This window comes from Mastacembelus armatus, chromosome 14 (assembly GCF_900324485.2).
Source record: "Mastacembelus armatus chromosome 14, fMasArm1.2, whole genome shotgun sequence".
Lineage (NCBI taxonomy): Eukaryota > Metazoa > Chordata > Actinopteri > Synbranchiformes > Mastacembelidae > Mastacembelus > Mastacembelus armatus.
The window spans coordinates 23,407,016-23,432,666 of record NC_046646.1 but is presented as its reverse complement, the minus strand read 5'-3'; the positions used below and the strand labels follow the sequence as shown (position 1 = coordinate 23,432,666).

The window sequence follows — 25,651 nt, the reverse complement described above, 5'->3', positions numbered from 1 at the left end:
TGGTAATTATTCAGTATCAGACAAGTCCTCCAGGTGTGGGAGGTCAGATCAGCACTGGGTGAGAAAAGTGAGTCAGAGACTATGAAGCTTGTGAATGTGAGGAGCTGCTTGTGTTTCTGTTCAGCTTCCTTTAAGGGCAGTAGGAGTAACAGACCTCAGCCAGGAGACTGGAGCTCACTAGTCTCCCGCTCTCCTCTGGGTGAATGAAGGTTAATAGCAATAGTAAAAAAAAAAAAAAATAGATAAGAGAGATTTGGTGATGCTTTATCGAATCCTGTCACCACCTTTATTCAGCCCCGTGTGGAGAACGGCCATTTTCTCCAGCTATAACTCACATGTGAGGGAGCCAATAGAGAAGAGAGTGGAGAAATATCCAATCTGTTCACCTGTTTAGGTATTCATATATTTATATCTGTCATCCCTACGGATTGCTTCGCCATGTGGCAGTGCAGTAATAAATTTAGTTTTGAATGGAATATACAGATGGGCCGTATTTCTTATACTTAGCTTTGGATTGCTATTTTCTCTTGGCCGTCATGATTTTTTCTGCAATATATTTTTTCATATGTCTGAAAAGTGTAGGCTATGCATGAAAAATATTCTTGGCAGCTACTTCCCCTTCAGTTCAGTCCGCCGGGTTCTTCAGTGAACTGTATGTGCATTCTCCCAATGTTATCACACTCCAATGTCTGAAAAAATGGGGCTGGAAGTTGTCAGCTTTATCTGCCACCTCTGCTTTTTGATCTCTGCCTTCTGGGGTTTATGGGATGGAGAGAGGTCATGCATAAAGAGAGAGAGAGATGCCCTCTTTCTCCCAGACAAAGTCCACAATGTGAGGGTGGTCTGGTTTTGATGGCGACAACATGTTGCTGACACAGGGTGATGAAGACTACACTCAGATGTCGTAAACACGATGACACAGTTCTGCTTTTGATAAAATGTGTGGCAGTGATGCTTCTTGATGACGTTCACAGTCTAAAAAAATGCCAAAACCCAAAGTTACTGAGTTTATAAGGAAAACACTAACACACATTCGTGAACCAGGGAACAGACGATATTTCACGTTTTTTTTGATAAATGAATCTAATAATTAACTGATTATCATTCCAGCCCTGATCCATACATTTTTAAACAAAAATAATTCGGCCAGTGCTGACGTTAAGACTAGAGATGACTGGGATTACTCTAAGTAATGGTTTTGTTTAGATCCGTCTAGTTCCCAGTTCATACCCCAGGGCACACCAGCCAGAGGGGCACTGGACCGGTTCTGTGTATGGGGGAGCTCTGCACTGGTGCTGGAACAGGCTTTCTGGATTTACCTTCCTCCCCAGACTTTTATGTTTTATGACTTTCCTGATAGAAATCCAGGGATTTGTGATCTGATTTGTGTCCTGGTTACTGAGTTTGGCCTTTGCCTCGTTGGACGCTTTGTTTCACTTCCTGGTTTTCATAGTACTCCCTACCCTTAACGGTTTCCATCCAGTCTTGTTTGCATCTGCACTTGGCCCTGGATTCTTTCTGAGCAGTGCCTCAGCTCCACAGACTACCCTGGTCCTTTGCCACCACCTCAGTCTTAGTGACTGTTTTTGCTGCCTGCTTCAGACGTATTAACCAGTGACCATCATTCCAAGGAACGCGTCCACCATCTCATCCTCTCAATCCACATTCTCCAGGCACCAGCCCATTCAAAACACTCCTCCTTCAGACCGTAGAGACCCTGCTAGTGGTTCTATCCCTGCAAACCCAGCCGCCTCTGTGACAGGCTTGGTATGTATGTGGGTTTCTGTGATGGGATCGATGCGAATGCCTAACAGGGGCTTGCATTATTCGTGAGGGTTGACAGGCAGGGAGTAAAAGACACAGCATCAAAACCTGCCCACAGCTGCACAACCACACCATCTCCCATCCACAACCACACCGTAAACAAAGGGTACAGCGAAGATGAACTGCAGAGGACCAACGAAGACAGAGAAGATATTCTCACCGCATGCTAGTCTGTTTCTGACGAGGCAGTAAAAGATGGAGTTGATTCCATCTACAGTATATTCTTCCCAGAACCTGAGAACTTGCACATTTTGTCTGACTCAGATACGTGAGATCCTTCTGAGGAGACCGCCTGATGTGTGAAGCACAAAAACCACACTGCGCTCCCTGCTAGCCTGGACACAATAGCAGCCCGATCCGTCTATGCCGATATCGATCTTCACAGCGGGTCAAAAGACAGAGGGTATTTATCTGCATGAAACAAGAAGCCAACATCAAACAGGCAGAGCGAAGACTCCTCTTCCTCACTGCCGACTGGACAACAGAACACGACCTCAAATTTACTTCATCTACATCTACAAACAGGCACCAGGTTTTTCTTTTCTAACCTGAATTAGGGCTCGTTTGTTGACAGCAGCTGCTGGAAACACGTCATGACCCATAATTAATGTCTTAGAGCTAAAAGTGTGAGCTTATAAAGACTAACAGGCCGCACTGTCAGTAATAAATCATGCAGGTTCAACACTGACTGAGATTATATTCCGATTGCAGATTTCCTGTAGGTTTCTCTGGTTCTTGTCTTTATGACTTTGCTTTGTTAAATTGTCTAAAACTAAAGACTATTAAGAAAAAAGCTACTGAGCCTCCCAGTTCTTTGTGAATCCAAGACCACGTCAAATAAACCCAGCCTGTTCTTTAGACTCTTACTGGCTCCTGCTGTAAAACCTCCCGCTTTCCTGAATCTCTCTCTATTCCCATTTTTTAAATATTTTTCTCTCCCCTTTGCTTTTGCTCTTTACCTTCTGTCCTTTTGCCCCCTACCTCTAATTTAAGCCTTTTTTCTTCTCTACTTCTTCTTCAAGGAAAACCCAGAGCATTAATCAATTAGAAAAAGCTTTCTTTTGTCCAGGAACACCATCAGTCGGGCTCCCAGAGGTCAGACAAATGACCTGCACCAGGAAGCTCAAGGGTGTTGTATCATCAAATACTCCTGAAGTGCTGCCGAGCAAAGACAACTGAGCCTTTCCTCATCACCAGCTAAAAAAATGTGCTGTGTAAAGCTTGCTTCTTGAAACACAGCCTTCAAAGAGGGAGGCTGATGCAACCCAGACCATTACCTGGGAAGCATAACACCAAACAGGAAGTGTGTTTCCCAGTGAAACTGAGAAACCTTTTGAAGTGTAATAACAGAGCGAAGACCGAGTCCGAGAACAGGAGCCGGGTCCCTGGAGTTTGGGTCGATGACTTTGATGCGTCAGAATATGGATCCCCTTTCCCTTGGTCTAACTTTGTGTCTAGACCTTATTTCTCCTTAGAAACAATTACACAGAGTCAAGTTATTATTATAACATCATCATTCATCTGCAGCGTTCATATTTCAGGACTTTTTATTTTTGCAAAGGGCGGCTTAACTGATATGCTGCAAGCGATTCATTCTTCAATGTCATTTTCCGTCCACATAGAAGCAGCAGTTTCTCGGTTAATGTCAATTGAAGAAACGGTCTCTTCAGGAGTTATTTTAATAAACTGAACCACAAAGACCTCTCTGGCTCCGTCATTCTGATCCACACTTTGTTCACATTTTAATGACTGTGGCACAAGAAGATGGTGCCTCCATTATCGTGCCTACAAAGTGCTAAAGCTCCTTTTTCTAATCAGGGAAGCAGCAATCAGTAAGCACAACACCAGGCCTGCAAACGAGGCCAGTGATTCAGAGGTTGGGAGTAAAAGTGCATTTTCTATAATCTCGCCCAGACTGCAGTGCTGCAGCCTCATCATTTTCCATTTTTACCAACTTCTGATAAAATATTTTCCTATTTTCTCAAAAAAAAAAAAAAAAAAATCCTTTGTCATTACAGTACATATAGAAATGTTTTTTCACATTAGCTCTCCAATGCCTCATTAGCAAACACTAAAATGTGCAGACAGTATCTGCCTGAACTGGTCTTGAAGCCATTTTAAGTTCTGAACAACCCACTTTGATAGACACGCACTCCGACTAAATAACGTGGACTCATCATGTCATGTCTCGCTCAGAAAGCAGAGAAAAGCTTCTGCTGGGGAGCAAACAACCGGAAGAGAAATTCAGAAGACCGTCAACATGGATCCCTGAACGGTCGGGCTGCACCAAACCTGAGCGCAGCAATGAATCAGTATTTACATTATTAAACAGTGTATTGATTATCTTTTGATTTGAACTGATAAGGCCAAAATAAATAAATAAATAAATGGGAAAACTGTGGCTTTCTTGAGATTAATCCAGTGCTTGAATTGGGTCAGCACCACGTCACATTCAGGGACCATGCATTGTCTTGGACAAAACAGGTTGATTTGCTTCTCAAGCTGTGAGCGGAGATAAAGGTGCAGCTGATGTGTGAGGTATTTATCCAGTGTCTGTGGCAGCTGCTCAAAAACCTCCTGTTCAGAAACAACCTGTACAGAACGACACAGTCAGGGACAAATGTTTTCTAGGAATATTTCCCAGATTGTAAAACTTCACATTCATGCTCCCACAGGCTGAATGTTTGCTGTGTAGGGTGCCACAACATCCCCCCTGTTTTTTAAAATGTACTTTTGATAAACGTGCACATAACAATTAGAGTCTGCTAATAATAGTGACCCCACACTGCTTCTCTATTTGTCTAATGTATTGCCTAAAGCAGGGGGTCTGTGATTGGATGATTTGATGATGGTGATTATTTTTAGGGGACACCGATTTCCGACAGATTTTTTTTTTTTTTTGTGGGTGAGTGTGTGGGCATTGAATTTCAGGGCCAAACCATTTTTTGTGACTTCCATGCCGCACACCCCTGTGTCTTCATCGCGTCATGTTTTGTAATTACGCATTTTGCTGGACATCTTGCAGAAAGCTAATTTCCCCATCGGGAGCTATAAAATCTTGAAGTTGAGCTTTATTAGTCATCCCCTGAGCGCTGGATTCATGAAGTTAGCAGTCAGTCTGCTCAAATGTAATTAGTGTCTTCAGCTGTAACTTCATTTCACAGTCCCGAAATGCACCGCATGCCTATTGTTCCACACTCATTATTCCTTTCATTCTGCTAAAATGAATTGCATGTGGACTGTGAAAACAGCCTGCCAACTGCTTCGGGTCTAAACTTTTTCTTCTCTCTTCATCTCCCTCTTGGCTCTTTCTTCTATCTCTCTCTGCTGACCTTTCGGTAAAAGCTGTAGAGGTACTGAGGTTTAATTGTCCCCGATGAGAGCCAGTAACACCGATCTCATCAACAGCATGGAATTTAATGCCGGCAGTGGCCGATTCTGCATTCTGCCAGCTAGTGGTGAGAACGGGCTGTTTGGATGCCACCGGGGACCAATTCATGGGGGAAGGAGCTGGACCTGAATGAAGAAAGAAGACTGTCAGGGGCTTGACCCTGGATGGTACTCTGATTTTTAATCTGGGACACTTAAATTTGTTTTCACTGCCAAAAGTTCACCTTATTATTATTATTATTATTATTATTTTTTTACCAACACATTTTCTGTCACTGAAAAGAAAGTGGATGCATGATCTTATCTTATTAAAGCATTTACTCGTACAATCACAGGCTCCGAGAGGCTAAAGTGCTAACTCCTAAATCCAAAGAGACTGAGATAAAACACACATTCAGCCTCTGTGAACAGACCTGTGCACATTCATTTTTCTTCAGCTTGATCAACATGATTGGCAGGAAGTCAGAAAGATTTATTTTTGGATGTCTGTCACTGGGTCGGTTCTGAGCCCAGAAGAAGTCTCTGTCCCTCTGCGTCTGTTTGCATGACTCAAGTCCTCAACACTGGACTCCACAATTTGCAGTCACGTTTCCCTCGCTTGTGTCTAGTCCTCGCCTCTTAGTGCCTCCCACATGAGATACAAGCAAAAGAAGCAAGGACAGAGGAGCCGGGAAACGTATTTTTTGGGGACATGACGCGTCCTTTTCCTTAATCTGCAGCTTCCAATCACAAACTGATGTTCAATAAACTGGCGTTTCGATCTGTGACAGACTTTAACGTCGACTGAGGGGCGATAAAATAAGGGAACTGGGATTCTGTGGTGATGCATCACACACTAGCTTCAGTCAGAAGGTTTGTGCCTGAGGACGCACATGTAGCTCATGAACGTCACAGTGTTATTATGGCTCCATTATGAAGCGACACACATGAGATATGATACGGTGTTTGTTCTTTTAACTTCAGTCAAAAGCTGCCATCTACAGCAACATCATCACGATCACTGGCTGCTTCACCTCCTCCTCCCCCTTCATCTGCTCTTTGTTTGACGTCTCTTTACCCACCCCTCCTTTTTTCCCCATGAGTGAAATCCGTGAAAAAGCTTATCAGTGCTGCTCGGAGGAAGGCGGGCTGCAATCAGAGGGAAAATTACTGCTCTTTCTCCTGTCACTATCGCCAACAATCCACAGCCGAGCCCGGGACGTTAACTACTCCGAGTCTTCAGATGCATTATGACTGAGCTGCTATCTCCAAAGGGAAATTGGTCTCATACTGTAGCTTGTCATTTTCCCCCACATAACAACAAAATAAGAAAAAGGCCCATCCCATCAAAGTCTCAGGTCACAGTGTGAGAAATAAGACACTCGATGGCCGACGACTTCAGCTGCCTATTTAATGAAAACATCTCTTTTTTTTTTTTAAATCGAAAGTCTGAAGTTATTTCATCTCAGGCAAATCTCCACCTAAAGTAAAGACTTTCACACAGTCCAGGTCTGTTTCCTTAGTGTTTGATTTCTAAACCATAATAGTCACAGAGGTGAAAGTCCAGTCCAGGATTTGATTCTGGAAATTTCCTCTTCAGCTCCAATGAGCACAGCTGTCTGCGTCTGTTGGTGGGGAGCCAGTGAGGGATGTTCCTCCTAATGCTGTACTAGTGGCCCCCTGTTGCCAATATATTGGTCGGCCCATTGCTAAACAATCTGGAAAGAACTTGAGGTTTCACAATCCTGCAAATGAGTTGGTTTTTTTTTGTTTTTAAAAAAAAAAAAAACTTTTTTTATTGACAAAAATGTGTGTGATACTAAAACATCCTTTACGCTACACTGCCCAGTGGCCCGACTTCCCACCAAATGTCAGTAGTACGAAAACAAACTTCTTCTAAAAAAAACAATCCAAGGTCTGAAAAGAAGGTGAGAGACATGAAATGTATAAATACTGCTCTCAAATATACACGACCGGATAACAAAATGATGCTTTAGTGTCTGAATTTACTGCTCTCTGCAGAGTGAACTACCTCAGCTACTATACACTGGCTGTGCAGTGAATATATTAGAAGCTGCATTGTAGAAACAAAAAAGGAACAATGCTAATAATTTGCTTCCAGGATGTCGTCTCACCCAGAGGTTAATAGAAAATGACACCGATTTAAGGCAGACTGAAGGCTCTCCAGCTGCCACAGCTCTGCTCCGGCCCAAATCACTCCATCCCATAAAGCAGCACAACAACAAGCAGCACAGCTCTTTATATGACAGGCCACATTTAGCTCAGTGCTTTGTGTGTGTGTGTGTGTTGCCCTGTGACAGAAACAGAGACTGACAGAGCTGCATGTGCTTTTCTTGGAGCCATAAATATGGATGGTGCTGCTCTCGCTCATATTACAGGAGGAGGTAACCCTCTCAGCAGCACCGGGGTCATCTCCTGTCCTCACTGCTCAAATAGTGATCCACCTTATATCGCAGTGTCTCATAAAGGACTGGTCCTATTTCATAGAGGCTTTGCCCTCCAAGACTTGGTGCTATTGAAGGTTTAAGTCTGTGGGTTTCATCTCAATCCACAACCAAGTGACTCTTGTCTTCTCCTGTGTCATCTGCCAATGTCTGATTCATTAATCAGCTCAAAGATAGAAAACAAAACGTTTTAGACTGTAGGAGGCATCTCTGATCTGTTCGACCTGTGAGGGGTTGCAGGAGATGATGAAACAGAGATAATCACAGTGGGAGCTTTAAAAAATATTTATGTTTATGGAGATGAGCAAAGTAGAGCATGTCTAGGTCCTCGCAGCCTTATGATGCAGCTTGCAGCAGTGATAATTCTGGTCTGTCCCAGCTGACAGTTTCAGTAGCAATAAATCAAACTCTGCTTGTACAGCTCCTCAGGCAATGCACAAAAATCCTAATCCAAATTACAGGTGTCAGGGCTCTGTTCTGGGACTTCTTCATACTGTACCAGCACTGGGTGACTGGGTGAGTAACTTTTTTATTGAGCAGACTGCAGTGGAAGACTAGACAGCCTTTATGTTTCCTATTACTATGAGCTCCACAGACCACAGGGGACTTTTGACATCATTGCTGCATGAGCAGGTACAAAGTCCAGACCAAAACAACCGGAAAAGTACAATACGTCAACACAATAGCCACCATCCTGGCTGAGGGTGTCATAAAACAACAATATCATGTTCTCACCATGGACTCTTCTCTTTGCTGAAAGCTCCATAAAAAACAGACCGTCACTATTTTCAGTCCTGTTCTTTTCAGTGCCATTTCCAACAGGGATTCTGAGACCCCAGATAAATAGGAGCAGACGTTTCCTCGAGTTACATCTTTCACAACCTGGACAAAGAAACCAAAACTATTACTGTAGAAGTTAATCAACCATTAAATCATTGGAACATCATGACTTCCCAGGTCAAAAACACAACCTCACATATTCGGTTTTTCTTCTCTGTATAAAAAAAATCTCAGCAGGTTCCACTTCCTTGTGACCTTGCCAGATTTCCTGCTGAAATCTGTATTCAACAAACCTGCAAACATGAATAAACAACATCCAAAAGTGAGATGCTGGGTGAGTGCTGGTGCTTTGGGTGGAGAGGGAAAGGTCAAGCCCCCCCTCTGGGCCCGGGGCCGGTCCTGGATAGGCCCCTCCTGTGGCTGGGGGAGGTGGACGCTCTTGGTTGAGCTGCAGATCTGCTCCTCTGGGCTTTAGCTGCGTCTCCCTTGAGCAGTGATCCGTATCGTGTGTCACAACAGTTCACCTCACTCCACTCTAAGTACAGCTCCAGTGGGGATAGCAAGTAGAGAAAATGGAAAGCATTTTGTGTTTTTTATCACTCCCCTCCCTTCATTAATCTCTCCCTGGCAGGAGGGACCAGGCAGACCAGTCCTGCATGTGTGTCCTGGTAAAGTCTCTGCAGTAACAAAGTTTCCTCCTGCAGCATCTGTCAGCAGAAATCAGCCCACTTCTGTTTTGCATATACTGGAAATATAGTACAATAAATGTGTGACAGTACTGGAAAACTTTTTTAAAGTTTTCTCTAAACTCCTCTGAGAACTTACTTAATGCTTGGTCTTATTTTCTCATTCCAGTTTAGTCTAAAAAGGCTCTGACTGTGTGTTTGACATGCCTGGAAGCATTCGGACTCTTTGTGATTGATATACATGACTGAATATCGTCGTTTGATGCCCACATTTAATGCTTTCGTTCCCTGTTTGTGTTTTCACATTAGCTCCGGTCCAGTTTTCTGAACTTAGCCGTCCATTTTCTAAATACTCGTCCGGCTGGAAGGTGGAACCATCAATCAACTGGACCGACCAGGGAACATGTGATTCCTGGGGGAGGAGGTGTGATTTTTTGACTTATTGTATTTTCTGCTTGAGGTTTGGACAGAGGACAGATGAGGTTCGGCTAATGAACAGGAGGGCTGACACTCAGCCGTTAACAGCACTAAAATCTCTCTATTACATCCCTTCCTCCCTCCCTGCAGGCCTAGTTCACTGGAGTGGAAGGACCCAGGCAGCAGGGCAGCTAATATATCACTCCCACTCCCCCTCATTACCACACTGACTCTGGACCTCCAGTACATAAGGGGCAGCTACTTTAATCTGTCTCAATCTGAGAGCTGCTGGCCGACTCTGCTGCCACAACAAGTCTATTTAACATGATGGGAAGCTGGACATGCAGCTGCATGAGCCGTAAATCTCTGGAGGCTGAAGCTTCACACACACACACACACACACACACACACACACACACACACACACATTCATTCACACCTGCACGCACACAGCAGACCTACGGCGCCCGCACTGCCACAGACACGCAGAGCAAAGTCAGCTGAAGAACTGGAGACTGACTGTAGCTGTAGCTCCCATAGACAAATATTTCATTACATCCCACAGACTTTCCACCTTCTCACCACTGGAAGCTTTCTGATGGCCCCTCAGACAAGGCTGGTGCTGGACAACAGTCAATTTCTGTCATATTAGAAACTGCAGCTTCAGGGCTGAGCTCAGACGACGCTGAAAAGAACCAGCCAACGAAGACCAGGGGCCCACAGGGAACTAGCAGCTGCACTGACGCGGTTGTGTTTGACAAGTTAATTAAAAATGTGAAGAGGGTGGAATAAGTGTGGCTTCTTCTAATTAGGCACAATCCTAACTGAGGGCATTTTAACTCTTTGTTTTCAATTTATGGGAATTTTATAACTTTTAATCACTTCTCAGCTTAAAACGCCATTAATTTACCTCTATACATGTTTAGCATTACCTTCACCCTGACACACAGGATATTGCATGTGTGAGGGAAAGTATGCTGGCTACTAGAGTCAAGGACTGTCAGAGCATGAATGCACTGTAATTAATCATTTCACAGAAAAAAGATTATTCATTTTAATCCTAAAGGAAAATTAGACTTAACCTGCACTGTTGCATCAAACAGCATCAACACACTAAAGAAATAAATAGATACGTACAGTTTGAATTAGCCTGAACAGATAATCACCTTTCCATTACATATGGTAGCACGGACCAAGAGAATCCTAACTATGAATATTACGACAGAAACTTGCTCTTTAAAGTTTATCTATAATCCCATCAGACGTAAAATATAGAAATATATAAAACAAAAAGGTCAAGTGCAGTTTCAAAGTGGGCAGGGAGAGACTCATACTCATACGAGCTGAATTAGATTCGAGTGCACAGTCACGATAAGGTGCTGCGCAATGAGCCCCTCATTTTTACTTAATCCGCTGAATATCTTCTCAATTATTCCCTTAATGTGCATCAAGTCAGAAAAGAGTGAAATAGTCCATCCTGTCAATTCCTCAAAATGTCTTTTTCTGTCTCGGACCTGCATCGACCCCACGGCTCAGGCACAGTCAGTGTATTTTAATCTTTATAATAAAATGTTGTCTCCATCTCACACTAACAAAGCTCCAATGCTCCAGCTCTTAGTTCAAAACTAGAATAATACTTTGAACAGACAAGTCCAATTTTATTAATATGACCCAACATCACAACTTTGCCTCAAGGGGCTTTGCAGCAGCCAACACACCCATCCCCAGACCTTTGAATCAGATAAGGAAAACCTGAAGAAGAGCAACAGAAGAACACAACATGATCACACGCTGGAGATTCTGGTGAAGACCTGCAAGACCAACAGCTGGGAGCCTTGAGCTTGAATTGTGAATGTGGCTCCTTTGCAGTGCATGGACTGCTCATTGTGAAACAGCCTTTAAAAACACCTGCCTTGTGTATTTGGCTATAGTATTTGTACAGGTGCTTGTTTGTGTGTGCTGCACAGCACTCACAATTATATCAACTTAGATGCTGTTGACCTGCACTAATGCAGGCTTTCGAAGAGCCATTTGCTGAGCAGAGAACTCTCAAGTTGGACTTGACACATATTTACATAATGGCTGAAAATACAAGAGGAGAGCACAGCTCCAGACGGAGAAACCGCTATGTGGTAATATGTGTGAACGCGGCTGTTTCTGGCCTAGCAACCTGCAGCTGCGTGAAGACAGACTGCAGCGGTTCTTTCCGCAGAAAGGACTCTGTTTGTGCTCGTGGCTACATACTGGCAAACTGTGGGGGTTCACAACCAGAGCGTGACATTGGGTTTAGGCTTTTGGACGAGTTTAGGCTGCAAAAACCTTGTTAGCTGTCAAACAAGAAAATATTAGGTGCATGCTGGGCAACGCAAGGAATTTTATGGCCAGTATTTCCCACACTGGAACACTGCGTTTCCTTTGCCTGGCTACTGACTGTTTGTGCTGGTCAAAAATATTTTAGCTGCAAAGTCTTTCAGACATGCTGATGTAAATAAGAGTGTGTCCTGACCGAGGCCTGCAGAGAGGGCTCCAACTGTCTGATTGAGATCAGATAATTGTGCTTGAGAACCATCTATCTAAGAAAAGCATGATGGTGATACTCTTTCTCCAGTCGAAACTCTCATTTTAGCCCAGAAAGGTCAGAGGTCGGAGAGCCAGAAGACACCATGGATGGATCAGTGCCAACGTGCAACTCATTTTCATCCTTCAAGTGCATCCACACACACTGTAGATGAGATACACACTGAGATTAAGACTGCAGAACCACAGCACTTATGTTTGGTTCCACACACACACAGAAACACACACACACACTTCCCTGATGTCCACCACTTGTCCGTTCTCATTATTCACACTCATCTCATAATTACAGTGGGCATAAATACTTCATCTCCACATCCTTCTAACCTCCCTGCTCCTGCTGCTCCTTTAGTTTAGCTGCTATGAAAATAGCATCACAATACATGTCTGCTCGTCTCATATGCAGTCATGGATTTCTACTGGTTCTAGTCAATCAAAAAACTGGCTGGTTTCTGGATTTACCCTTCATGTCATCCAGTCCCTTTTACAAAGTGACATTTATTTTGACGTACTCTGAGGTCCGGCAATATGCTGCAGCATTTCTTAACTTTGATTTCTTCCCTTTCAGACATGTCTGCTGTATTTCGAATATTTTTACTATTCCATAATCTGCAGGCAGACGCGTTAAAAACATTATAACACTCTGGGTGCCGTGCTCTGTCAGAACATATGGCTCAGAATGTGAGAAACTGCTCTCTGATTTATGTAGATCTCATATTAAAGCCCCACTGTGAAGACGACCTCATGAATTATTCACAGCAACAGCCATGTGCATGTCTGTATGTGCTATATATATTTGTGGGTGTCGCACTCTGTTGCATCTGTATTTGACTCATCATAGGCACAGTGGATCTGTAAGCAGAGAGAGGCAGACAGTGTGAAGCAGGTTAAGACAGAGAAAGAGTAAGAAATCAAAGTCGGGGGGAGAAGATCCACTGTTTGGGGTCAGTTCATAGGGTTTCATGAAGACAGCAGCACTGATTCGATCATGGACATCTTCATAAATACGCACAACTTCAACACAACAGTCCATCTTCTTTTAGTAAATTCCTGTTTTGCTCATTAATTGACTGAATAAACTTTTTGGTTTGCAGTACGTGCACATCTTCCATCCAATCCTCTGTTGGACTGTAGATCATGTGAAGGGTTTTGCAGAGAGCATGAGACATGGCACAGCCTGCAGATGGTCTGGCAAAGAGAAACAGTGCCAGTGTCAGCTAACTATTCTGTGAGCCTCAGTTTTGGTTTGATGTCGTGACACAGAACAGCTCCAAGGAGACACAGCGTGACAGGTTCAGGTTATCTCCTAAGTTTCTCCTCAGATTTAGTTCACTCTGACTAAAACCATCCCAGACAGAGAACAGAGTGGTTTGTGTTGTTTTTCACGACTGAGACGAGCAGCAAGGGAGCTGGGAAGATCTGTAATTAGCTAACATTTATACATCATGCTTCAATACGTGACTCAGTGCTTTCCTTATCACTGCTCCCTGCATGTGTCCACTTGCAAAAGGTCCAGCACAACCATGACAAACATGCTACACCAACTACAACAACAAGAAATGACCAAAACAGGAATTTACTCATCACTCAAACCTCCTGCAAAGTTAGTCAGACACCAGTCTGCAAGGACCTGAACCTGATGGGTTGATACTAGTCTGAGCGTGTAAATACTTCATTACTGCAATCATCTCCCCTTCACTGACAAGTACTCATGGAGACACCAGGAGCAGAAGGTTACTTACTATGGTGAAGTTCATGACCTTGAGGATCCAGATAGTTAGCGCCAAGTTGATCAGGATCAGGATCATCAGCAGCAGGACGAAGAAGTAAAGGCAGCGTTTCCTCCAGCCGTATATTCCCACTTTGTACACTTGTGGCTTCTCTGAACTCTGGACATTGTTCCTATGAGTGCACTGTTCTTGGGTCATCTGAGAGGAGACAGAAGAAGAAGGAACAAATGATATAACTCAGCAGCATCTTCTCCTCCCCCTGTTACCACATTAGCTCTGTATACATCATCAGAGGTGTCACCAAGTTTCATCTATTTTATTTGCATTGAATGTTCGTCACCGTTTGGCAACAGACGCAGTTGTAAACACATCATACACAGGCAAAACACGTTGCCAGAGTTGTGCATCCAGCAGACACAGATCTACTTTATTGTCATTACAAGCTGTGACATTTGCTTTTCCATTACAAGTTAACAAGAACAGATCTGAACTGAGAATTAGGCGACTGGACAGAAATGAAGGAAAATCGGCATTAAGGAGGTGTGATATTGACGAGAAACAGCAACCAGCTGCAGAAATGCCACTGATGCTGGGGAATGGATCTGTCACCGACTACTGACGGTCGGAGCAACGGGTCTTAATTGTCTTGATTCCCAGACTTCACAGGCTGCATCTCAGAGCAGCATCAACACCAACTCTTTCCAGCGTGTCTTTGCAAACAGACCAGTCATAGCCGCTCAGAGATTTGTGATGCAACAGCAGAGCCTCTCCACAGACAATAAGTCAGGAGCTGGGACACATCTGAGCATTAGCACAAACAACATGCACGCTGTCTGTTGAGCTACTGACCGGCCACTCAGAGCTGGCATGATGAAAGACAGTTTAGTTAGCAATCCCACTGATTGATTGGCCCGTAAGTGTTCTGTAACTCCATTATACCCCCTCTGCCCCATTGATGTGCAGATAGTGCCGATTAATGATGATTCTAATTGTCTGCCTGTGAAGATGAAGAGGCATTGTTCACTTCAAGCACCATAATAATGGCCTAATAACTCTGTAGAAAAATACAATTTACTATCCTCTGTGCTTTGGAGTGCGTGCCTTAGACCACCAAAGCCAATCGCATTTGACAACCACAAACATTACCCGCTAACTGAAACAAACAGCACAAGACAGGACCAGGGTGAGAAAGTGCTGAAAGCTACAGAGGAGACTCCAAAGCACCAGTCAGCAAAAGCGGGGGCCTCTCATTGTGTATACTTACATTTTCATTTCGGTTTGATGGGAGATGCAGAGACATGAAAAGCCATATATTTGTGATGTCTGGGTTGATAAAGAGACTGGAATAAGTGCTCTAAGTCCTCAAGGGGCTGCAATGTTTATTATGCCCTGCATGTTGTGGCTTTTTTCTGTTTCTATTGTTCTGGCTCTGACATACTTTGATTAACTTACAGTATAAGTGTAGCAGAACAAATGGACTCAAGTACAGATGACTACACTTCAAAAGTAAAAGTAAAAATGTGGGCGTGATGCTGCGACCAGAGGAAATATCAAGGGGATAAAGACAAAAACTGGAATCTTCATCTCATTCCACATCATCTTGTCAGGGATTGTCGTGTTGGTCCAGCACTGCTTTAACATCAACCTTCCCTTTGTGGATGGTCAACTTAAAATCACCTAAATCCATCAAACCTTGTGCTGAACTTGGAAAAGTCTTCGAGGGTTTTAATGCTAAGACGTTAAACTGCTTTGGACCAGGACCCCGTGCTCAGACATGACCACAGCGATCAAAAGATTATATGGTATGTTTGATATTCACGTGAAAGGTCAGCCTGATGAAGATGCCAGAGGAAAGGTCAGAAGATTGTTGAATGCGTCGTTAATTATCGTCTGAGGATCATGAACATTTACCCCCGATTTTAACGCAAACTGCTGGGGTGATCATCTCAAACTGGACCCAAGTGAAGGAAACAAATTCTGGACAAAGTTCAACATGTTTCATAATCACTCATCCCTCACGAGTGTCAGCAGTGAGTGCTCAGTTCAGACCCTTCAAACACGAACACGAACACGACGACACGCAGCTGGATGAGCCAAAAGTAACCCAGCCTGTTTGATCAGCTCTTTGGCAAAATCCTCACAGAGAGCTGCAGCTCGGGAGTGTGGATTAATAACACACCTGATCCTGCATCGCACTTTCTTTTCTGTTTCCCTCTGCAAGCACCTGCCACCGCACTGACCTTCTAAATATGACTGAGTGACAGCAGACAAACCTCTGTCCAGTCCAATCCACAGCTGAACAGGACCCAGTTCAAGTGACGGGGCTACTCTGACATGTGTTTACACCAAGATGTTTGATTATGGAAAGTCTGACAGACAGCTTTTCCATTTCCTCTCTCTACATTTGTTGTTTTTTTCCAGTTTGAGTGTGACAGGCTCAGATAACTGACCCTGAATCTGATATGAAACCAAAACTTCAAAATGAACCAGATCATGTCAGTAAAATTCAGTAAGCCAGTAGCAGCGAGAAAAATGAAGCAGTCATGCACATTAAAGTTTCCAGGCACTTCTGGAGAACAATATTTATTAAGTCGCTAAAACATAGAAAGAAAAGTGAAGTGAGGTTATATACACACAAACTCTAATTCCATCAAAGCCCAGGCCCAGTAAACACAGAAGAACTGAGTCATTTTGGATATTTTTAGCAGCACTTCAGCAAAACAGCCTTGGAAAGGCAGCGAACAGCCAAATTATTTCTGAAGGTTTTTGTCTGTTTACTGGAACAATCTAATTACTGTACATTTCTAACAGCCCCAGTTACACAGTTTCTAAAAACACAGACAGAAATCAGAATGCCATTCAAATGAACTACAGTGAGTACATTAACGCCTGAATTTCTGGGTCCATTGTTCTGCAGCTAATTCCCTGGAAATTGTTCTCATAATTTTCTATAAGATAGTTAAGCACTACAGCTACAGTTTCATCATGTTGCTTATAGTACCAAACTGAACAAGGCTTTCTTGGAAAAACCTATTACCAAAATTACCAGAACATTTTCCAGAAAATGACCAGAAAATAAAGCATTACTCAGCTGCAAGGTGAAGCTGCATGGAAACGATTTGTATAGAAAACACAGTCTCAGTCTCTGCATCTGCACCTTGATGAAGACCCAGGGAAATCAGAAATCCAAACACGAGCACAAATTGATAGTTTTCAAAGTTTTGTGACTGTGCTCATTGCTTGATTTGCTTTCTTTCTGCACATATACTGTATTATACTGTGGCTCTGTGCCCATCACAAAGTGTATCACAAATCAAATCAAAGTACTACAGTAATGAAATATAACTCCTCTCTCCTCTGTGCTTTCTACAGACTCACCATCCATGCATAAAGAGTACTGATGGCTTTCCAATAAGCTCTTAGGCTACAGGCTGACTGAGAAAAGAAAATGCTGCTTGGTTACAAGCTAAATAATGGCCACTCTCATAAAAGTGGAGGTGTGTGTGTTAAAAAAGTGGAGTTGAAGAGCCGGGGAGGAGGAAAATAAGTGGCAAATTGGAGGCAAATCAAATCATTGGCCTTTGAGTCTTTTTCTCCCCAATGCTGCTGTCAAATGGTGCCTTTTGTTCAGCCAACTATTCATTCAGAGAGCCTGAAGAAAGCCCAGCGGTCCAAAAACAAAGTCTGTCTCTGATTAGAGAGAGAAATGAGGTTTTACAAAATGTTATTGGTTATTCCTGCTGCCAAATAGCCAGGCAGCTCCCCATTACGACTTTTATAGACAACATGTGGAGTGGTACCAGGACCCGACGGCTGCTGCCAATGGATACGCCATTACTGAGGCTTTTGCACCTCTAAAAGTATGAATACACAAAATGGCCAACAGCCAGAGGCAGTTAGTGGCTGTTGTAATGTGTGGGTACGCAGGCAGGCACAGAGATGTGATGTGCTGACGGAAAAAGTTCCTAAACATTTCCCTGACTGTTGGTTTAAAGTGCTAGAACATGATCTGCAGTAGCTACACACAAATGCAAAAATAAAGAGGGGGACTTTGTATTGACGCAGAGTCCAGGAAAGAGACAACTGAAGGGCCTAAAACTGTTCAGAGTTCAGTATGACTCTAGAAAAACAAGTATGTCGGGGGGGCATATGACAACAGGCATGTGTGTACTGTGCACCTGCCTCAGACCTTAACCAGGACCCTGGAGTTCTAGCAGCTACTGTCCTGAATTGCTCTGCAGCACCTCTCCACTGATATTAAAGGTCCTGTTCATTTGTGTGGAAAGCCCCTGGAGCTAGTCTGTTTTTTATTGTACGGTTGAAGCAGCACAGCCTCATTCCTCATTTTATTTATTTTTTTCCTTTGTAAAGCTCAACAACCACAGACAGCAGCACTGGTGCAGTCCAGGCAGAGAGCAGATGAAATCTGACGAAACCGTGATGAAAGACCCTTCAGGAACCAACCGCGTGTTGTTTATCTTAACATCAGCCAAGATGTATGGAGGACACGGCTCCGAAAATATGCACATACATTTATATGTTTAACTCCTATTACTCTTATGAATACAGCACACAAGGTGATAAAAAGATCAATACACAGACGTTTAGAACAATAAAACACAATAGTACCTTCAGCCTTAAAGATGAGATCAACTGTATAATCCCCCAGAGGGAAATTCAGGTCAAGATCATAATAAATAAGACTAAGAAAATAACAGAATACTAAAGGCTGGGTGGAAGAAAGTTGTTCCAACTACGTTCACTCAGTGTCGGATTTTAACTGACTGAGAACGTTACCAAACATTTTTAGTTCCCTGCATTAACCAATAGCTTCCTGTGGTTATTAAGCAGTACCCAAACATTTGCACAATACTTTATATTAAGACAACATGCTGCACAAGGAGGATCTCCTGCTCGGTACACCTGCACGCAAGTTTTCCAGGGACTTGGCAGGTATCTTGTTCCTGCTTTGCTGTTCTGTGGATGTGGGCTGTCTTCTGTCTCCTCATGGGACCCAGACTGACTCCATGAGATCAGGACTGCGTAGGGACCAGACCACCTGCCTCAGGCCTCCTTGTAGCTCGTGTTGATGTTCTTTGTGTGCTCAGTGACGTTACTGCAGAACGACTGTGCGACTGATCAGATGCCTTCTCAGCACTGAGACCACCGATTCAAACCAAACGTAGCTCCGCACATGCAGAGAACCTGTTCCTGTTCTTCACTGGTGCCCAGAGACATTTATTCTCGTAGTGCTCTCCAACCATTCAGCAAACAAAGTGCCTTCTGTTACTGCCAAACATTACACATTCGGCCTCCAGCAGTTCTGCACCGCTCAGGTGATGTGCTTGGCCTGGGTTTCACATCACACAGTGGATTTTGGCTGCAATGTTTCCATGAAGAAAACTTCTAACTGGCCTAACGCTGGTTTCTGCCCGTCCTGAGCTGATGATGCTGTTGGACGTCTTTCAGATTGAAGTGTCTTCTTGAAGTATCTTCTCCCAGTTTTCCTTGTGCGTGTGCAGAAAAGGCTCGGCAGCACATCTGGAAACACCTGTCAGAGGGCTTTCTGATATGCGACGACCACCTTACGTTTTGTTGCTATGTTCGTTCCTGTCAGCATCTTCACCTTTTTCATATATTTTCTGTCCATCATCCAGTTTATTCTTCTGCACAGCTCAATCGCTCATCTCGATGCTGTTCTGCAGTTTTTCCTGGTTTTGGTCAGCAAAGTGTTTTTTCTTTTCCTAAGAAACAGTTAAAATGTAGTTTTTCTAACCATGACCATGAACATCCGCTAACTTTACCCTAAGTTGTTTTTGTACCTGGACCTCAGCAAAGACTGACTCTAGTGGTGGCAGATTAGAAAATGGCCACGTATTGTTTTGGCAGTGATAAATTACATCTTTTGTTGCTACTGAAATAGGATCAGAATGATCCGTTACTGCGTCTGCACGAGTGTCACTGAGATAAATGCTTGTGTATTTATCATACTTACTAATAAAGGGTTTTCAGACCCTTATTTTGAAGTGCACCAGCGGCTCTCTTTATTGCTCCTTATTAACACTGAAGCCACATTCGCAGCCCAGTGCTCCTCTGGCTGCGGCTACTTACTGGCCCATTACTGATGAGACAAGTGCAGTTTATACTTACAGATACTGGGAACGTAAAAGAATAACAGTAAACAGTGTAATGAGTGGTCCAACCACCTCAGGATTTGATAAAGCTGCGTTTCAGCGATTTAACACAAAAATGAAAGAAAGGAACCACTTTTACTGGTTAACTCTGCAGCACAGACGTGGGGCCAAGCTTGACTGGAGGGTATAATGAATACTTAAACAGCCCAGTAACTTTGGGCTCTTTCTTCTTCTTCCTCATCTGCTACGAATGTGGAAAAGATCGTTGCTCTTCTTTTGTTGTGCAAGTGGCTTCGGTTTACTTGTCAACACAGACGTACCGAAGCAGCTTCAGGCTCATCGTCAGGATAACGTGACACACACTTGTTGCTGTTTCTTATTTATTTATAACACTCTTTTTTATATTTGCTGACATGGGAGGAGCCTGGAGGTTCAAGAAGCAGCCAATCCCAAACTGGGGGGTCAAGAATAATGAGCTGCTCTATTTTTTAGTTTAAAGGGCAATTCTGCTTTTATTTCTCTTAGTCTCTTAGTTAATATATTGGGAAATATGTAAACACACATACCTGATTAGTTTGTTTTATTTCTTATTCCAAGTGGTTCAAATTTTAGTATTTTACTACACACATCCTTAATGGATACTTAAAGTCCAGGAGTCCTGACTCTACCATCACAAGCCCACACTGACAGTTTTAGTTGCTCACTGTACCACTGTCTGTGCAATTTCCCTGCCCAGGGGTTATTAAACCTCGATTTATGTGGCAATACAATTGAGAAATATACATCTTTGTTCCTGTACGCAGAGCAAGGAGGCACTGTAGTCCAGGATGCAGACCCAAAAATGCACCTCAGAATAATTAGAACTGCCCTTGTGGAACCAAATTTCCCTAAACGCAGTAATTAAAAGACAAAGTGAAATAATCAACGTGTTTAATGAAAAGCTGTTACAAAAACGCAGTTTAGAAGGAAAAGAAAACTTTGAGTCACCTTTTGCAAATGGGATCAGCTCTTTCTATTCACACCAGTGCAGGGATTTTTATTTCTGCTGTGCAACAGTCAGAAATTTTACCTCCTAGTCACGTTAGCAGCCGGTGACAACGATGGTGACATACCTCAACAATTATATTTTCTTTTATGTCCATATATGTTAGCACGTCAGCTGTGCGGTTCTCAGTAAACACAAACATGTGATAAGGATCGTGCACATTAAGGAGTCGCAGGCCAGTCCTGCTTTATAAATCCCTTTTTGGAGCATTTCAGGGATTTAGAGTCTTATAAAAAAACACTAAACTGTCAGAACATCACAGCAAAGTGTCCTGTGACAGGCTTCATTCAGGCCACACAGAACATCTCATCACAGGTCTAACTGCTTCAGTGCTAAGCTGTGAACCCTGAGGCGATACTTCACAAGAATATTTAACTTGATCTGTAATGTCACCAGAGCTAACAGGCTCTGTGTTAGCATGGCTTCATTATCTCTCTAAAAGGTTTAATCAGGCTGGATTTAAAGCAGACAGGCCCAGAGAGGATGTCATCACAGCAAAGCTGAACATAATACACCCAAGGACATCACTTTCAGAGGGAGAGACACAAGTACCAGCCAGGAGTGGGAGTGACACCACCAAGCTCAAGAGTCTGGATCAGCACCCTGTGGTGATTAAGATTTGTTGGACTTCCACCAGACATAAGGCAAAACCCTCCAAAGGGTGGGAAAGACTTGAAGGAGAGGTAGTTGGGAGGGATCTGAGGTTTTCAGACGAATTTAAGTCACAGAGACTGTAATGCAGGAAGTGAAGATGGGAAAGAAAAATAACAAAAGACCCTAAAATCATATCATTTCTCCCTGGATGTCCAAGTTAAAGCAGATGTCTGATGGCGGCTTTAAAAGAAGATCTAGATGTCCTTGTAGAAGGAAACTCATGTTCTAATGGAAACAGACCAAGAGTGAACGTTCTGACTCATCTTTATGTTTTCATGTTATCAAATTAAACCAGTGAGAGAAATGTGAAGTTATACTTTATTTTAAAGTCTGATTCTAACAAGGAATTTTCTGTTTAGTTTGTGTTTTTCTATTAAATCCCAACATCAGGTACTAAAGGACAACAAGATGGATAAATCACTATGTGCCATATGAGACACATCTGTCATCTGAGTACAACAGGCATCTATGGCAAGACAAAGATAAAGGACTAATAAGACTGATATTAGACAAGACAACATTAGAAAATAAACTCAAGGTGAGAAACTCACCTTGATTTATTGATACTGAACAATAGTGAAGACTACTTTAACAGCACTTGAATGACCCTGAAGGATTCATAATGCCTCACTCTAGTTCATGGTTTTGGTTTTGCAGGTTTTATAAGAAAAGTTGATCTCATGGATCATTTGCTGTATCTGGCCACTTCTGCCACCACATCTTTCTGTATTGTTTTTCTTTTTTAATGCTGAGCACCAGAAATAAAAAAACAAACAAAACCCTCAACCACTGTTGCCTCTTCTGAGCTCACAGAGCAGAGTAGGACTGGATTGTAAGACGTCTAACTTCAGTGTCCTGTGTTTAAGAAGCTCCCATGTGTCTGCACCATAGGATAAAGGACACTTCAATCAATCAATTGATGCAGACGAGCTAATCCTTTGTCTCATTAAACTACGTACAGTAAAACTGATTGAATTATGAATCGGACAATCTATCCATCCATCAACTATACCCCCTTAGTCCTAACCAGGGTCACAGGGACCTGCTGGAGCCTATCCCAGCTCTCTTTGGGTGAAAGGCAGGGGTCCACCCTGGACAGGTCCCCAGTCCATCACAGGGCCACATAGAGACAAACAACCTCACACACTCACACTCACTCCTATGGGCAATTTAGAGTCACCAATCAACCTGACATACATGTTTTTGGACTGTGGGAGGAAACCAGAGTACCTGGAGAAAACCCACACAAGCACAGGGAGAACATGCAGACTCCACACAGAAAGGCCCCTGATGGGTTTCAAACCAGGAACCTTCTTGCTGTGAGGCAACAGTGCTGACCACTAACCCACCGCGCTGCCCCTGAACTGGACAATAAAGGTCAAAAATGAAAATATGCTTGTAGCAACGAGACGGGGATTTAAGATGGGAAGGAGGCAGAAAAAGACTGTGGGTCTGAGTGAGAGAGATGTGGAGTCGTCTTAGATCAGACCCAGCACAGTGACAGGTCAATGTTGTTCAGCTCGCCTTTATTCCAGGGAAGAGATACTGATGCTAGATTGCCTGTCTCTTTCCCCTGCGCTCTCACTCTTTCTGCCCCCACCCCACTCTCCCTGTGAGAGGCTAACATCTTAATCATAGCTGTGTCATGAACCATAAACACTCATACGCTCGGTGGTGGAAGCAGCCTCAGGGGAAGTAATGGTCTTGAATAATAACAATAACTTTATTTGCCAAGCATTTCTCTAAGAACTTTTCACTGCAGATTTGTGTTAACGTGACGCAAACAATGAGACAGCACCTACACTAGAATAAAATTCAATCTCAGCAAAGATTATGCAGATCCTTTCACAAACGTCGCCGGCGTCTTCTTGGAAATTAAAGCTTCTCACAAAAGATCATGTAACATGAACATTTTAGTTTGAGTCACCGAAAAACATGAGCACTGGCTTCAGAAGTGATTTTTACTGTCACAGTCTAAATGTCACTTCAGAGAACATCACTCAGCAAGAAGATTTAATGCACCATGATCGAAATGCAAGATAAAAAAAAAAAGAACTAGAAAAGCTCTTAACAGAAAAACTGCAGTAGCTGGATGCCGGTGTAGTATTTTGAGTTTAAATTCTCCTTCAAGGTCAGAAACAGTGTCAGAAACGTTCAGTATAGACTTTTCTACTTTTTATGAAGTGCTGCATTTTGTTGCAGACCCTTCAGAAGACCACAGGAGAGTGTGTGTGACAGTGGACAGATACAGAGTCCAGAGTCTTTCTAATGCTGCACACTCTCCGGAGAAACTGTCAAAGAAAGCTGTAATTTCATTCACCTTCCAGCCTGTGGAAATTAGAATGGATGCCCCAGTTCTACAACCAAACACGCAGGACTCGCTCCTGTTTGCAATAATAAAAGGTAGAGGAGAGGTTGGTGTTACTGCCCGGCCTAATAAATATGATAATGAGGCTGCGCGACTCTTGGTGGTCAGCGGACAGCCGATAACTAATGGTTTGCTGACAGTTGTTAGAAAATCTAATTTAGAGGAGAAACAATCAATAAGTAAAAGAAAACGTTTAAGTTAAGAACTTTAGCTGAACTCACAGAGGCACAATCTGTACGATCCGACTCCTCATCCGACTCTTACACTTCAAATCCAGTAAATCTACAGTTCAACAGTATGAACACACAGGCAATAATATCAGGTAAATATTGATGTAACGAGACCTAGACAAGATCTTTAATAAATAACTTATTGATATTTGTCAATTTAGCTGCTCTCCTTAATGTCTGTGCTTGTATTTAAATTTCAACAGAAGTTCAGGATTGTGACATTTTATTTTGAAAGGAATGTGTTTGAGGTGCAACTTCAGCTCTCGCTGGATCTTTGATTCATCCACCTTATTCTGCAGATACAGGCTGTTTATTTTCAACCCTGCTGCACACAACAGTGACGCATTCGCAGGATGAAAGTTCTTTTCTGCGCCGTCAGATTAAAGTACCACTGGCACAAAGACAAAGACTCCTTTCTTAGTGTTTCCCTGGTATTACACAGGGATTGACTGAGATCCAGAAAATATCAGGCACCTTCTCCTGGTTTTGTTGGCTACCCATCAGCAGCAACTCTCTGCCTACTGGACAGTCTGTGGGGAATTTTTCAGAGGAAGCTTGTGGATTTTCTGTGGCTCTACCAGATGGCACACAACTTCTCTTTCCCAAACCTCAGTAAATAAATTTTAATCTCACAGCCAAAGACTGCTTTCTGGAAACAGATCCCTGGAAGCGTGACTGTGGTGTTTGCTGTGGGCTTCTACACTACATCTGAGCTCTGCGGGGCTCTCTACTCCCCACAAACAATCTCTGGCTAAATCAGGGCTCTGTAGATCCATAACCCCACAGTGAGGAACACATTTGCAAACGGACATATTCAAACTATCTCATAAGAAGCATTCGGGGACATGTGGGTGATGATGCAGGTCTAGGGATCATTACTCAAAAGCAGACATCTGCATGTATTGAAAAGATAATTACCTGTGTCCCTCCAGCTGTGACTGAGCTGCTGTTGCACAGTGATGCAGGTCAGGTTAATGTGGTCATGACCTTATATGAGGTAAAAACTGGAACATGCTTCTCGTGTCGCTGTTTCCACTTGTATGAAAATGTATGACTGATATTTTCTGTGATTCTAAATGGATTCACACATGGGACCGGACAGAAAAGCACAGGCAGCACAGACAGCACAGACAGCACAGAAAAGCACAGACAGCACAGGCAGCACAGACAGCACAGGCAGCACAGGCAGCACAGGCAGCACAGGCAGCACAGGCAGCACAGGCAGCACAGGCAGCACAGGCAGCACAGACAGCACAGAAAAGCACAGAAAAGCACAGACAGCACAGGCAGCACAGACAGCACAGACAGCACAGAAAAGCACAGACAGCACAGGCAGCACAGACAGCACAGGCAGCACAGGCAGCACAGGCAG

At 43.3% G+C, this 25,651-nt stretch overlaps 1 protein-coding gene across 4 annotated transcripts in view; it reads right to left on the bottom strand.

Annotated features, from left to right (window-relative positions):
* The window catches only part of sgcd (sarcoglycan, delta (dystrophin-associated glycoprotein)), a 101,684-nt gene that overhangs the window by 64,059 nt on the left and 11,974 nt on the right, over positions 1 to 25,651 (bottom strand). For all 4 annotated transcript variants that reach the window (XM_026329017.2, XM_026329016.2, XM_026329020.1 and 1 more), the window contains one exon: positions 13,861 to 14,046. In XM_026329017.2, coding sequence (XP_026184802.1) covers positions 13,861 to 14,046 — 186 coding nt within the window. The remainder of the gene's footprint in view (positions 1 to 13,860; positions 14,047 to 25,651) is intronic.